Raw genomic sequence first — 15,272 nt, forward strand, 5'->3', positions numbered from 1 at the left:
AGTGTTACATCTTACAGAGTTATTATGACCATTAGTCCTAAAGCATTCCCGTTTGCCCTGAAATTTACTCTTGATGAGGTTATGGAGACGATCAATACGATTCCCTCAAAAAAGGCTCCAGGTCTGGATGGTGTGCCCATGGGCTTGTATAAGCTATCTCTGAAATAGTGGGCCTCACTGCTGTGTAATTGCTTTAATGCCACCTGGACTCCCACCATCGTGGCACACCGCTGCATTGCCCCATCCTATAAGAAGGGTAACCCCTATTTACCAGGGTGTCACAGGCTGATACCCCTGCTGGATTCAGCAGTGAAGTTGGTGGGAGGAGTCATCCTGGAGCATCTTCTAACCTGGGTTAGGGAGACGGACACGCTGTCAGAGGTGCAGTATGGGTTTCATGAAGGGCTTGGCATGTTGGAACAAAGTCTAAACTTGCTTCTGCTGATCACCAAAGCAGGGCTCCATCTGCCTGGCCATCATGGACCTCTCCTGCGCCTTCAACAAGTGGTTAGGTGTAAATTGTTGGAGATCTGAATCAGTTTAGGGGTGGAGGGCAACTTGGTGCAGCTCCTGAGAGCATTACACAGTGACCTGTCAGCTTCAGTTAAGTTTGCCCCATCAAGTGAGCGGACAGAAAGCTTCAAAATAGAGAGAGAGGTGCGTCAGGGTTGTGTCCTGAATCTTTTATTGTTTCTTTTATGTATTAATGGCTTAGGCATTGCTCTGTCTAACAAAGTTTCAGATGCCCCCTCAATTGGGAGGAAAAATGTCTCCACTTTATTATGTCCAGATGATGCTGTCTTACTCTTTAGAACCCTCAATGGCCATAATATTTTATTCCAAGAATTTGTTCCATTCATGGGGACACTGTTTCCCTCATCTTGACTTCAGTGGTCTTTTTGAAAGACCGCTGAAACCGCTGCATCCAGCAGACCGCCAGTGCTAGTGGTCTGCTGACCGCCATATTAGGAGTAATTGGAGGAATTCTTCCCATTTATGGGCGGAAGTCCGACTACAAAGAGGCGGTTGCATTGCCAGCACCGTGCTGTAATACAGCTTGGCGGAGTCTTGCTGGCGTGGTGGTGCTGGCAATGCAACACCGCCAGGACCCATCCCTTCCCAGATGACCTCCTCGACGGAGAAGGTAAGTGATTGTCCAAAAGGGGGTTGGTGGAGGTGGGGAGTGTTGGGTGCATGTGTGTGGTGTGTGTGTGTGCGATTGGGGGTGTATGAGTGCGTGTCTGTGAGTGAGTGAATGGGGGTATCTGTGTGACTATATGCAAGTGAATGGGGGTGTGTGTCTGCATGTATGCAAGTAAGTGGGGGTGTATGTGTGAATGTATGCGTATGCCGAGGGGTGTGGATGTGAATGCATGCGTGTGTGAAGGGTTTGAGGGGTTGTAAGTGGACAGGTGGGGGGGTGTGCGCATGTGTGTTGACATGTGGGGGTGCGTATGACATATACAAGAACGGGGATTCCTGTCACCGGGTGTGTTTCCGCCATGGTTTTCATGGCGGGGTGACCGCCATGGAAAGCTTGGCGGTCTGCAGCCTCATAATCTGGCTGGCCGGCTGAGGCCTGCTGCCAGATTGGAGGTGCTCACTGCCGGCCACAGTGGTGCGAACACACCGGCAGGTCAGGCAGCGGCGTGGAGGTTTGGTGTTTGCCAAACCCCATAACTTTTGATGTGGAGGTCTTTACCACCGGGTCCGCAGCAGTAAGACCGCCTCGGTGAGGCTGACGGACTGATGACCGCCAGCCTCGTAATGAGGGCATGTGTCTGGTCACTAATCAAATGAAAACCTTCATCATAGTTTGTAACCCTAGGCAATATAAGATGCAATGCATATTTTGATAAGGTCTCCCTGTTACGCAGACCCAGGATTTTCCATATTTGGGTGTAGCTGTGGATGCAAGGGGTAATTGGGGATTCTGCATTGCCAAAGTGAATCAGAAATTTGTAAGCTCAGTGGAGTACATTTTTAATTTGGCCAGTCGTATTGGGAACAAACTCGTAGCACCCCTCCTCAAGGTTTATAGAAAAAAATGCCTCCCAATCCTCACATATGGCTTGGAAATGTAGGGTTATTCTAATATTAGTCTTCTTCAGGACGAGCAAAGTAGGCTAGTAAGGTGACTCTTGGACATTCCAACTGCATGCTGTACCTTTATCATGAACCAAGAGTTTGGGGTGAATTGTGCTGATATTATTAAATTGACCCCCTTGCTCTTGTGCTGTTTGGTCTGGCTGAACCCACACGCCACGCTAAATAGGGAGATCATCAATGACTGTCTCTCATATGAGAGAGCCCTGAAAATTCCTTGGCTTAATCACATTAAGTCTGAATTTGCGAACTGGGTAAGGCCAGCTTTATTTTAACCCATCTGCTGCAAATAAAACTGATTTGGCCTGGGTGAAAACCACATTTAAATTAAGGATGAGAGGCCTCAGGGTGGAACATGAATTTAACAAAAAGGTACTGAGTCTCCGCCAAGTAGACGTGAGTGGGAGACAGACCTGGACTGGTGCCGAAGGGCAGAAAAAGTAATATACGAGAGCAGGGGATGCCCCAGGAAGTGGGAGAAAATCTGGGGAAGGTGGGGGGAGGTGGGGGCCTACAGATGTACAGGATGACCTTTGGTGGTCTGTGTGAGGACAGTGGGAGGGCCTGGGATTGGACTGCACCTGACTATGCGACAAGGGGGTTTCTCAATCGACATGTTCTACCCTTGAAATTCGATATTTGCAGTGATTGGTCTCTGAGTAGTAGATAAATGATGGGACTTTTATTGCCATCTGCTATATTGTACAATGGCTGTTTCGTTGTTTAATAAAAAGATATAAAAAAAATGAATTCAACAAAGCCTACCGTTACGGAGAATGTGGAGCTCACCAAACCTGGAACCATATTTGGGAATGATTGATAGCTCCTAGGACAGATTATTATTAACTGGGTTTAGGCTAGGCTTCGTGAGATAGCAACTTGGCTTTCCCCTTGGCCAATTAGATAGATCTAAAGTACTTATATGTCCATGTGATAAATCCTCCCCACAGAGCCTGTTGCTTTCCCCCTTTTTTGTCAATTTTATTTTGATTTTACCAAAAGATTTCCAATGATCAGGGAGCAGGGATAAGAAAACCTGGTTTAGCTCCGGTTTATTTGCAGCAACTTGATTCTCCATCTAAATGTATAAACATTCTCTCCTTTTTAAAATACGCTATCAGTAGAAGGAAATCTCTGATGCTTTAATGGAATGGTACAGTTTGGGTGTGTAATAATACCCCATTCTTTTCGAGATCTGCTGTTAATCTTTATAAGTATTGGCAAGGTATTTTGGGCCTTGTGAGATTCTATGTTATTTGAAACTTGCACTTTATTTGCTGATACCTCATATAGGAGAAGGAAGTGCCCATTGAGGAGTGAATCAACCTTGTTAGTTGTAATTATGGCACTCTGTGGCACTGTTTGCCGTTTGTTTTTTAATTGTGATGTGTATTTGCTGCTGCTTTTTAATTTTAGTGCAATGAACTGTTGTATGTATACCCGAGATGCGTTTTGTGCTTTTATGGCTACTTTTGTAATCGAAATAAAGTGAATTTTGAAGTTTGAACCCTCTGCTGTACTTTATGATCAGTCAAACTTGCCAGAATCAAACTCCAATCCCTTTCCAGCAGGAAAATTATTCATCAGAGTTATTGTGACAATTTTATTATTGCCCTTCAACTGCTGGACATACAAGGAACTCTGCAGCACATGGAGTGCCATGTTACCCTACACTGTGTATCAGCACAAGGATACGTGTTGCTTTACAAAAATAATTTTAAATCCTTGATTTTCCTATGTAACAGTCTGAGGTGAAAAAGATTTTGGTTTCTGTTGCTTTCCAATTGCAGAGCATTGTACAATGTGGTAAGCTTACCATAATCATTGAAAGGGTTTTTCTGTGTCAAAATGGCTGTGCTAATCTCGCACATTTATTTTAGTTTTCATTGTTTATCCAGATTCAACATTGTTAATCACATTCAAGCTGGCATGGCAACCTTCAAGTCTGTTTTTATCAAATCTAATTTCCTAATATTGCTCTGAATGTTTTAGACATTGTACACGTGGTATGCACTGAACTCTGAAATGCAGACAACAGGATGATCTACAACCAAAGCAAGGACATACTAGATTATTCTTTGGTCACAAGCATGTAGATGTGCATATATTCAAGGGATGACAAGTTACAGACGTCCCCTTTGAAGATGGAGAAAAAGCAGCGTGCTATACCCAAAGTGAATGCGCTCACACGCTTTAACAAGGATTATGAAGGCTTGGTACAGTTTCCCTGATGAGAGCTCTCTGTTCCCTGACCTGTGAAGCACTGCTCTAGAAGAGAGGCCTCGCAAAACTTGACCCTCCACATGGACATCGATCGCAGGGGCGGCTCCTTCGCAATGGTGAAGGAGCGTTGCGCCCCTAGCTGAGCCAGGAGCTGAAAGATAAAACAATATTCCTTTATCGTTTTACCTTTAAGCTGCTGGCTCAGCCAGCAGCATTTGAAGGGATGGGCCATGGGAGAGAGGAGGAGAGAGTGCACCTAAGTGCACATGTGTGTTTGGCCGGCAGTCTTAGGCCAGCCAATCACATGTCACTTAGGTTTCTCCAACCCTGCTGTGTTGAACAGCCTGGTTGGAGAAACTGCACAGAGCCCGGGGCAGTGTCTGAGCGGAAGTCCAAGCCGTTCAGACCACTTCTGACGCTGCTTTCATTCTAGGTTTAGCATGAAAGCAGCGCCAGGATTGTTGGGGAGCCTGTGCTGGTGTCCCGGGGAATGCTGGGACACCAGAAGAAGAGGAGCGAGGCGTCAGGAGGTGGCAGCAACGGGAAGAGGTACATTTTTTAAAATTATTTTTATTATTACCCCCGTCGCCACCCCTCCCCTTGAGATTTGCTGCTGCTGCCGCCACTGCATCAATGCAACTATTATTTTAGGTTAAGAGGGGACATTTCATTAATTTCATATTGTTTAAGTCTGTATCTGTATAAGACCAGCAAAAATTACACACACCTTCAACTCAGTTTCACTAAAACTCAAACCATGTACTGACTTTTCCAAAAGCAGTTGTATCTGATTGCAAAAGAACTCGGACGTCCATCATATGAGCAACTATCCTGACCTTTAGCACCTACATTTTAGCCCTAATTACTATGTGATGTAGAAAGGCCTGTATTTCCTCTTATCCTGCGTTTTACAGCTTCTTCTATATAAAAGGCGAAATATTTATTTGAAGAGAAACCAGAGTATACAGCTTTTTGTTTGTAAGCTACCCTCCATCTCAGTCCTCCCCCCTTCTTCGCCAGCAAAGATCATTGCTGTGTTTTTCCTTCTCAAGACACCTTGAGTACGCACTTGCAAAACCATCAGAGTGAAATGGTCAGGATATTTTATTGTCCCAATTCACAGATTCTGCATGGGATGAAGGGCCTGATTTCGAGTTTGAGAGATGGACTACTCCCGTCACAAGCATGACGGATACCCTGTCTGCTCTATCACAAGTGGCTAATATCTTTTGCCAACTGTAATATGACGATGGGATATGAGTCACGTTTCTCAGCTGCCAAACTCTGAATCAGAACCAAAGTATCCCATGCCGTACATTATAAGAATATTACAAACCACGGATGAGTTACTTTATAAGGTCATGGAGCTCCAAGTTGACTTGCAATATGGTTTGAATGCACAACAACGGCTTATAGTTATCCTTTGTGTCTTGCTCTTTCATATGAAAGACAGTAGGGTTGCAGAAATTAATGGCTACTAAAAGAGGATTCTGCAGTGCGAAATTAATAATACACCAAAAAACAGTTGCAAAAAACAAAAAAAAACTCAGTTCGGTGTACATCTGATTAAAAAATAATTTGTAGAAATATGCAGAAAGATTCTGTCTTTTCTATAATGGCTAAGTGCACAAAATAAACATGTTGTTATAAATATCGCCATTCTGGTGATCACTGTTTATTTTCGACAAATAGGTTAGAAATAGTTAAAGCATGTTCTTATTTTTCTTGTTTGAGCTGCAGTTGTAATTGTATATGTGACCTGTACTAGTTCTTGACTGCTGGCAGTGGGAGGAGGTATAGTGAGTCAAAACTCAACTGTAATAAACTACTACAGTTCGGCAGCTATGCAATTTCATCATTACTGGCGACTCGAGACATCACAACTTGAGTGTAGTAAGAAAATTAGAGACATGTTTTTATACAAGGATTGCAGCACCCCAAGTGTTTTTACAGCCAGATTAGAACATTGGAAGGTTGAGAGCTCTATTGAAGACAATGGTGTGGCTCTGGGCTTGTAACAACTCGTATAAGCCCTCTGCTCCAACATTCCGATGTTTGTGTTTCTGTTTCTCTCTTATTAATTTACAACATTCTACCATTAGAATAGCCTAATAGCCCTTCTGCCTCGAGCTGTACATGTTTTTAAAGGCCCCCACCCTCGTTATAGGCCCTTGCCTGTGGCCTGGGGCTACAGCTGGGGTTCAGGGCCTTTAACAACCATATATACCTCAGCCGCCGGCTATAATGTTTCATTGTCGTAAACATTCAATACATTATTTTAATACTCAGTTTACTTCTCACCTCCTTATCTACATATACTGTGCTCTTCACCACTGTGTTATGTATGCAGTGTCCACACACGCAGTCAGAATAATTGTCTGTAAGACGTCCATATCAAATCCTAAAAAAGGGCAATGTTTCAAACTGGGTAGTTTGGGAATGCGAAGACATGAAATGGGTCCCAGTGCAGACACCACCCCCTGCACAGATGTCATTCTGAGTGGACCTGAGGACGTTTAGGCTACCTCCCCTTCAATTCAACATGCAGAGCAGAATTTCTGGTGCATATTGCTCCTGTGAATGCAGACCATAATTTCAACAGTGACAGTGACATCTATGCGACCCAAGGGACTCTCCTTTGACACATCCCATAGTTTTTTAAATCATGTGGTAAAGCCAGCAGAGTGCGCTGGATCAGTGCACAGCTCAGTTGGCCTTCTGCCAAAGAAAGATCCATCACTGAGCTGAGAATGAGGCTTAATCCTTACCCTGACAGCTGATCATTGGGCTCAGAATTTGTGCCATTGACAGATCTCTTATCCGCAACCCCAAAACTCAGGACTGCAGCAGGGGATTTAAGGACTGCTACCACAGCGTATCATTTTCAGGCCCTAATCTCTGCATTTACAGCTGATCAATCAGGCTCGAGGGATTCTGCTTTAGATATTACAAACCTCGACATTAGCTCATAATCCCACCAGCGGAGCTGGCTCCTCAGATTTATGGCCTTCTGGCATGGGCCGATATTTCACAACTGTAAGGCGGGTTTCCCTTCCTCTCTCTACATCATGGATGTACGCAGCCAAAGGTAATGTGTTGCAGATATCAGATGGATCCTATACATCACTGCCAAAGATTTGTGAAATATGGGAGTGCTCCAAAGGGCGATTTTTCATTAATTGTAGTAGTATATTTTTTTCTAAGATGATTTTTAATCCACTTTTCTTGAATAGCTGTAACATTAAAGGTGATCCCACAGAAAATATATTGAATCACCTCTGGTTCCATCTTCAAGATTTTGTTCCAGTTTGTAATATCACGTAGTGACGATACTTACATTTGAAGAATATTTATTGTGATTTTGAAAACCCAGATGTCCTTTTTTTGGTTGCAAATGACGAGGTAATCTTTAGAAGTGATTGGTTTCCTTCTGGCATTGTGTCCTTAGTAAAATAGATGAGTAAATGGTAGTGTCTATATTTATGCAAAAAGATGGGAGGTTTTTATTTCTCATAGCTAAGCGTCTGTCATCCTTTTCTTGGATGCTGATACCTAATTGTTTTTTCTCAGGTAGTTCTCAAGGACCTGGAAGTTTTGGCGGAGATTGCCTCCTCGCCAGCAGGCCAGACGGAAGACCCGGGGTTCTCTGACAGCCCTGACACGCGATCCAAGCCCTCTGGGCTCCAGGTGCCAACAGCAGGGAAGGGAGCGCAGAGCAGCCCAACAGGTGAGTGATGACAGTCAGGCATGGTCTGTTAAGAAGCACTGTGCATACCACATTGACATTTAGTTGTGGCTTTAGTATGGTAAATTATCTAAATTAGATCACCAAAAGCTTGAGGCAATGACATTCTTACATCGGCTCGTTCACATTCTCCACCTGTAGGAAGCTCTCTTCTGAGACTAAAGGACTAGACATTGCACTGTAATGTTTCTATTCACAAAGGCAAAAATACATATGTATGTTCACTCACATTTATATTTATTACTTGATCAAAACAAATAATGTGTAGATCTTTTTTCCAGTTATGCTGTTTGAGCCAAGGAATATAGTTAAATCTATGTGATTATTGGGAGAGGATATGTGACAAGTGATGATCATTTTTTCGAGTGTGTAAATGCGCAGAACCAACACCTGCGATTTTATAAAAATATACCCGACAAGGCACTCCCGTTCCTTGAGCTTACTATCAGGATTGGGAACAGGAAACTCAAGCAAGGACTTTGAAGTTTGTAACAGTCTACTCTGGTTTGACAGCCATCACCCTCGAGCTCTCAGGAGCATCTTCCTTTTGGTCAGTTCCTTATGATCAGGAGGAATTGTAGTGAATTTATCGATTATGATCTACAAGCAACAATGCTGGCAGAAAGACTCCAAGAAAGAAAATAGCCACATCACATCATTAACAAAGCTTTCAAAAGAACTAGGAATAACCACAGGGAAGTATTTTTGGAGCCCAGAGAACACCACCACGACCAAAACACTGGCATGTCTCAATGCCTTTATTTACCCCACTAGTCTGATGCTGTAAAAAGATTAACAGAAGGTGGAGCATCATTAACAGCTGTAACTTGAACTTCCACCACCCACGATCTTCTTTTAAACATACCAGGAATCTGAGAGGTGTACTGATTCATACAAGACATTGGGTAAAACCTCCTATGAATAAAGGAATATTACCCCTCGTAATGGACCCTTATACATGTGGTCAATGTAACGCTTGTAGACTCACCAGACCACAGAAGCACATTGAAATAGGCAATGGGAGGAAATGGTTCCTAAGGAAACATACAAACTGCAACACAAGGAATTGCATACATCTCATCAGGTGACCCTGCTATTTGAAATATGTAGGGATGACAAGAGCTGCAAAAATGTGTATTAATGAACATAGAAATGGCATCAGATGTTAGAGAGTAACAGTGAAGATGAGCGCACACTACCTGGAGGTCGGACACTCAGTTAATGATTTGGGTTGGTGTATACAGGAATCTGTTCAAATAAACATCAATGCATGAGCTCTTTTTCTCGAAAAAGAGCAGAGATGGGTCTTCTGCTTAAACGCCCTCGAAACTGGACTTAACGATGATGTTCAATGAAGCAATATCCACCTTAGCAAAATATAGTTACCTAGTATTTCCCTCTGTCCCCAGTTTCTGTAATACCTCACATCCTGCCTAACAGGTATAGGTCTATGCTGCTTTACATACTTAATGGGGCACTATGAACTTGTTTTCCCAGGTGCATTAATCTAATTATGACCACAGATGACATAATCCTGACAGTATTCCCCGTGATTATCTGTACCCTCCTAACGACTAAGTAAAAAATCCACCTTCATCCAACCGTGAGACTGAACGAAGAGGTCTGCTCTGTTGACACCAATGACGGGCATCCACTCTCGATTATACTCTATATTAATTAATCCAAACAGTCCTCCTGTGATATAGTTGAGGGTCCTGAAAAAAAGCCCCTCAATGTCATCACCCGTCTACATGTATGATTTTTTATTACACAGAGATATTAAAAATATTAAAGTAAAGAAGAAGGAGTTAACTTGATCCTTTCCACTGAGTGAAAAACTTTTAACTCTAGACTATGGAGTACATCATGGTGGGTTCATACATAGAAAGATAAGGGGGTCAGAACTGCCACTTTCTAGAGATTGTGCTTGTGAAGGAAACCAGTTTCGAACTCCTGAATAACTAACCAAATAAATATGGCGCCTAAATATATCCCTGTAAAAAAACAACCATTTGACGGTATATGCACCGAATCACGTGACCTCCACATTTACCCATCACATTACCAAAAGATATCAGCATTGTTAGCAGCTTAAAAATAGGCTCCCATGTTTGGTTTCTCACCTCTGGGACCACAATGACCGGGTAGGTGGTGGTAAAGGTACGGTTTATTAATAATCTAGAACGTAAAAAATAAAATGTTACAGCACATTAACTCATCAAATTAAATGTGTATCAAATAATAATTTTGATGGTCTGTACATCCATTGTTTTCTTTAGCAGTGTGGTGTAGTACCTGTGAGTGGAAATATGCTGTGCTTGATTGATTCCAAGGCTGGCCATGAATATGTTTACAACTGTTCTGACACCTTAAAGGCCTGTAGTACTTTAGAAATAGTTTGTGATTTGCACTGACCTTACTCTTTTGTGAGTGTGTGTTTGTAATAGCATATCCCTACCTAAACCTTTCCTTCCTAAGTCCCCCTATTTAGAAGAAAGCATTCCCAATTTTCCCCAAACCCCCCTTGCCCCTCCTACATTTACTACAAAAATGTATACCTAAATATGTAGAGATCTCTGTCACTGTGGCAGAGATCAATGCAAAAATAATAGATTAACCTTAAGTGTCTAGGGTATGCCCAGACGTGGGTCCCTTGTGTGCTGCACCACTGGATTCAAGCTAGCCTTGCTGATGAAGGGTGACACCCTGAAGCCGGTCCCAGGATGCTTGAATCCTGTGCAGGGAGGACCTGGCTTGGCAGTTCGGGCTGGACTGCTCCCAGAGGGAGCTGGTTCGAGTGTGATTTGCATATAGCTGGGTCCAAACTGGGGTGACGTGGCAAGCAAAATAACGATTAGTTAAACCAAGATCTGTGACTGGGAGTGAGTGTTTCAAAAGTTTTAACACTCTGTCCATAATTTTATTTTGTGATATTGACTGTGGCAGAGATCTCCACACAGAAGAGATGGGAGATTCAGTGAAGCCCTCCAGAGGTATGTTTGTGAATAGGTTTTTGTAGTCCATTAGCAGTACCACTGTACTACTACTTTGTGCAGTAGAAAATGAAATTTATGAATAGGCCCCAAGTACTTGGTTTTATTATAAGGCGGTGTATAGAGCAGTCAGCCTTTGTTACTCTTACCCCTGCATATCCCCTGTGCCTCTCTGTCTGTTGCTTGTCGTTAGTGACTTTCAAGGTTTTCACCCTAGATCTCATTCCAATTTGCGAGAATGCATAAGAAGTCTTCTATAGCATATTTCTGTTTGCATTTTCTGAGTAGAACACTGAACTTGTTTCCTTTTTTTGACAGTTATCCCAATTATCTGATAGATGCTTCGAGTTGCAGATTCCTTACCTTCGAACTTCCCCAGGCGTCAGAGATTTTTGGTTTGAGCAGTACCCCTGCGTGCTGTTAGGTGGCGTCGGTCGACTCCGCGGGCGTCATTGGCGTCTTGGTCGCCGTGATGGTATCTCAATCATATATAGGCACCACCCTGGTGTGCTGACGTCAGTTCTTTTCTTTCCGCACCAGCCTACGTGCAGATCCAGAGAAGAGCTGTCCCAGTAATTTTTTGTCTAACTGCGACATTTTGTCGAATTCATTTTTGATGAGTTTTAGTGCGTCGAGGGATGTCCCGTAAGACCGGATTTAAGCCCTGCCACTCCTGTCACTGCATGATGTCGGTGACGGATCTGCACCTCATCTGTCTCTAGTGTTTGGAGCTCGACCACGGCCCAAAGTCGTGCTCTGAGTGTCGGGCCATGAACCCGAAAGCTTTGTCGGAGCGGTCCCTGAAGCTCATGGCGGCCCGACACTCGTTCCCGGTCCCGTTCGAGAGGAAGATCAGGTGGCCGGTTGCGGAGTCACCACCATTCTTCTTCGTCCAAGTCATCTGGACATTTGGGTAAGAAGAAGAAGTCGAAGAAGGTGAAATGTTCTACAACTTCACCCTGTCACTCACGTGACGCGGGAAGAGCGTTGACGCTCTAGGCTTCCATCCTCGGAGCCCCAGCCTGGGTCCGCTCCATGCCTCCCTGAATTTCCAGGAGCCGGAGCTACCCCTGCCCAACTTACGGAGTTCTATGAGGCCTTGCGCCTCATATTTGGGAAGTCCGACCCACCCTCAGTGCCTTCGGGCCCAGGGGTGTTGGTGAGGGCCTCCTCAGGTTCAAAGTCAGCGACTTCGGTCCTGACCCCAGAGGGCACTTCAGAATCCGCCTCCGGATCCGTCCCGGCGCTGGTCGTGCCAACGCGACCTTCCCCGACGTCTGGTCAGACGTTGACGCTTCCGGCGCCAATTGGGCCCACAATCGACATCGACCCCATACTCATTCCAGACGACCCGGAGCGGGAACAACGTCGCTCAACACCAATTCTGTTTTCCATGGTTCCTGCTGTGCCCACGGTTGATCCTGAACCCTATTACTATGGATATGGTTACAAAGAGAGTGTAGAGGGGCCGCTGGACCCTTTAGAAGACCAGCTTGAGCCTAAACTGGACTGGGTACAGGATTTGGGTGATGCCAGTGGGTTGGACACCTCCCCTGACACTGGCATGTTTTCTTCCCGTACCGTCATTATGGAGGGGGGAGCGTTTTATTCTATGGTAGTGAGAAAGTGCTTCAGCATGGGGCCTTCAACTCGGAACCCCTTCTTCCCTTCAACGAAGCACTTAAGGATGTCCTACTGGGGACCTGGTCCAAATCCAGCACAGGGGCTCCTGTGAATAGAACGACTGCCCGCCGCCATCGGCCTGCGACAAATTACCCAAATTTCCTTAACCAACACCCTACTCCTGAGAGCCTTGTCATTCAGACTTCTTCATCCTCCAGCGCATTCCCTCGGACAGGGAATCGAAAAGACTGGGCAATCTAGGGAAAAATATATTTTCTTTTGCCAGTCTAGCGCTGCGGTCCGTGAACACTGCATGCCTTTTGGGCCGCTATTCCCATAGTCTCTGGGATACGGTTGCACAAATGCTGCCTCAAGTTCCGGAAGAGGCCCGGGAATTCTCTCCCAAGCCATGACAGATGGGAGAGACGCAGCCAAGTTCATGATCTGTTGTGGACTGAATACGACCGACTCACAAGGCAGATCGGTTGCATCAACGGTGGCACTGAGACGCGCCACACCTGGTTGAGGACTTCTGGCTTTTCGAGGAATGTCCAGCCATCTTTGATGGACATGCCCTTTGATGGCACTTGTCTCTTTAGAGACAAGGCGGACTCAGCGCTCAAGCGCTTTAAGGATTCCCGGGCTATGGCTCGGTCTCTTGGTCTCGCAGCCGCTTCTTGCCTCCTCAGTCTGCCTCTCGCTCCTTTCGTGACTACGGAAGGGGCATCCAACTGCGTCCATTTCTACCGGGCCACCGACCCGTGCATGCTCTTGGATCAGAGAGTCAGCTGGCCGCCCAGTCCACCCCCGCCCCCCCTCTGCCTCAAAACCTTCCTAGTCCATTGGGACATCCGGGTCCAGTTGGCGGCAGAATTTGCCATCATCTGCCCCACTTTGAATCCATTACCACAGACAGGTATGTTTTACATATCATTCGAAGGGGCTACTCCCTCCCCTTCGAGACTTCTCCAGCCATGCTACCGTCATTCGATCACCTGTCGGAGGATCATTTGGCACTTCTCCGCGAGGAAGTCAATGCTTTCTTGGCAAAGGGAGCCATAGAGAGGGTCCCTGCACCAGAAGTAGGTTGTTATTGCTATTCCCGCTACTTTCTGGTGCCCAAAAAGGTCAAGAGTCTTCGCCCTATCCTAGACCTACGGTCCCTCAATTCTCTTCCTCAAGAATGAGAAGTTCAAGATGTTAACCATGGCTCAGGTCCTTTCTGCCCTGGAGACTGGATGGCTGCGCTGGACTTGCAGGGCGCCTATTTGCATATTCCCGTCCTACCTGCCCACAGATGTTACCTACGATTTGTGGTAGTTCCCGTGTACTTTAAGTTCACTGTGCTCCCCTTTGGCCTTACCAGTGCCTCTCAGGTGTTCACAAACGTGATGGTAGGGTTTGCAGCTCATCTGCGCAGGTTAGGGGTCCCAGTCTTCCCTTACCTCGGCGAATGGCTGTTGAAGGCGGACACGCCCCAGAACGTTGTCTCCCACCTCCAGACTAAGGCGAACCTCCTGCATTCACTGGGGTTGACTATCAATGTGCCGAAGTCACACCTGACTCCCTCTCAGACGCTCCCTTTCATCTGAGCTGTTACGGACACAGTGCAGTTTCGGGCTTATCCTCCTGAAAAGGGAGTCCAGGTTATTCGGGCTATGATACCGATGTTTCAGGCTGGATTTATGGTGAGAATGACTCTGAGGCTGCTGGGCCTCATTGCCTCCAGCATCCTGCTGGTCCAATATGCCAGATGGCAGATGCGGCTCTGCAGTGGGACCTGAAGTTCCAGTGGGCGCAGCATCAGGGGAATCTCTCCGACATGGTTCAGATGTCGGAGGTAACTACGAAAGACCTTCAGTGGTGGTTGTCGAATCCAGATTGGGTCAATGGCAGATCCCTCTCACTTCCCCAGCCAGATGTCACAGTAGTTTCAGATGCATTACTCCTGGAATAGGGCGGCCACATGGGAGAGGCGGAGATCAAAGGCTATGGCCTTCGGTGGAGTCCGGACTCCACATCAACCTTTTGGAGCTCTGGGAGATCTGACTTGCATTGAAAGCATTTCTTCCCTCTCTCAAAGGGAAAGTAGTGTAGGTGTTCACCAACAACACCACCACCATGTGGTATTGCAACAAGCAGGGCAGGGTGTGGTCGTGCACCCTTTGTCAAGAGGCTCTTCGCTTATGGACATGGATGGAACGCCAGGGCATTTCCCTGGTGGTTCAACATCTGGCGGGCTCTCTGAACATCAACAGACAAACTCAGCCGTCAATGAGTAGTCGATCACGAATGGCGTCTCCATCCAGAGGTCGCGCAAGGTCTCTTTCAGCAGTGGGGAGAGCCTTGGTTAGATCTGTTTGCCTCCGCAGAGAAAGCGCAATGTCAGCTGTTTTGCGCGTTGGAGTTTCCAAGGCAGCACTCGCTCAATGACGTTTTTCGTCACAATTGGAACTCAGGCCTCCTGTACGCCTTCCTGCCAATACCACTTCTGCCCAGAGTTCTGAAGAAGATCAGGCAAAACCGGGCCCAAGTAATCTTGGTATCTCCAGACTGGACACGAAGAGGTTGGTATCCCGAGC

General features: G+C 45.7%; 1 protein-coding gene across 1 annotated transcript in view; it reads left to right on the plus strand.

Moving 5' to 3' along the window:
* VAC14 (VAC14 component of PIKFYVE complex) overlaps positions 1-15,272 on the plus strand; it is a 1,245,171-nt gene that overhangs the window by 734,484 nt on the left and 495,415 nt on the right. The window contains exon 14 of the mRNA XM_069217475.1: positions 7,900-8,056. Within this exon, the coding sequence (XP_069073576.1) occupies positions 7,900-8,056 (157 nt within the window). The remainder of the gene's footprint in view (positions 1-7,899; positions 8,057-15,272) is intronic.

This window comes from Pleurodeles waltl, chromosome 12 (assembly GCF_031143425.1).
Source record: "Pleurodeles waltl isolate 20211129_DDA chromosome 12, aPleWal1.hap1.20221129, whole genome shotgun sequence".
Classification (NCBI taxonomy): Eukaryota; Metazoa; Chordata; class Amphibia; order Caudata; family Salamandridae; genus Pleurodeles; species Pleurodeles waltl.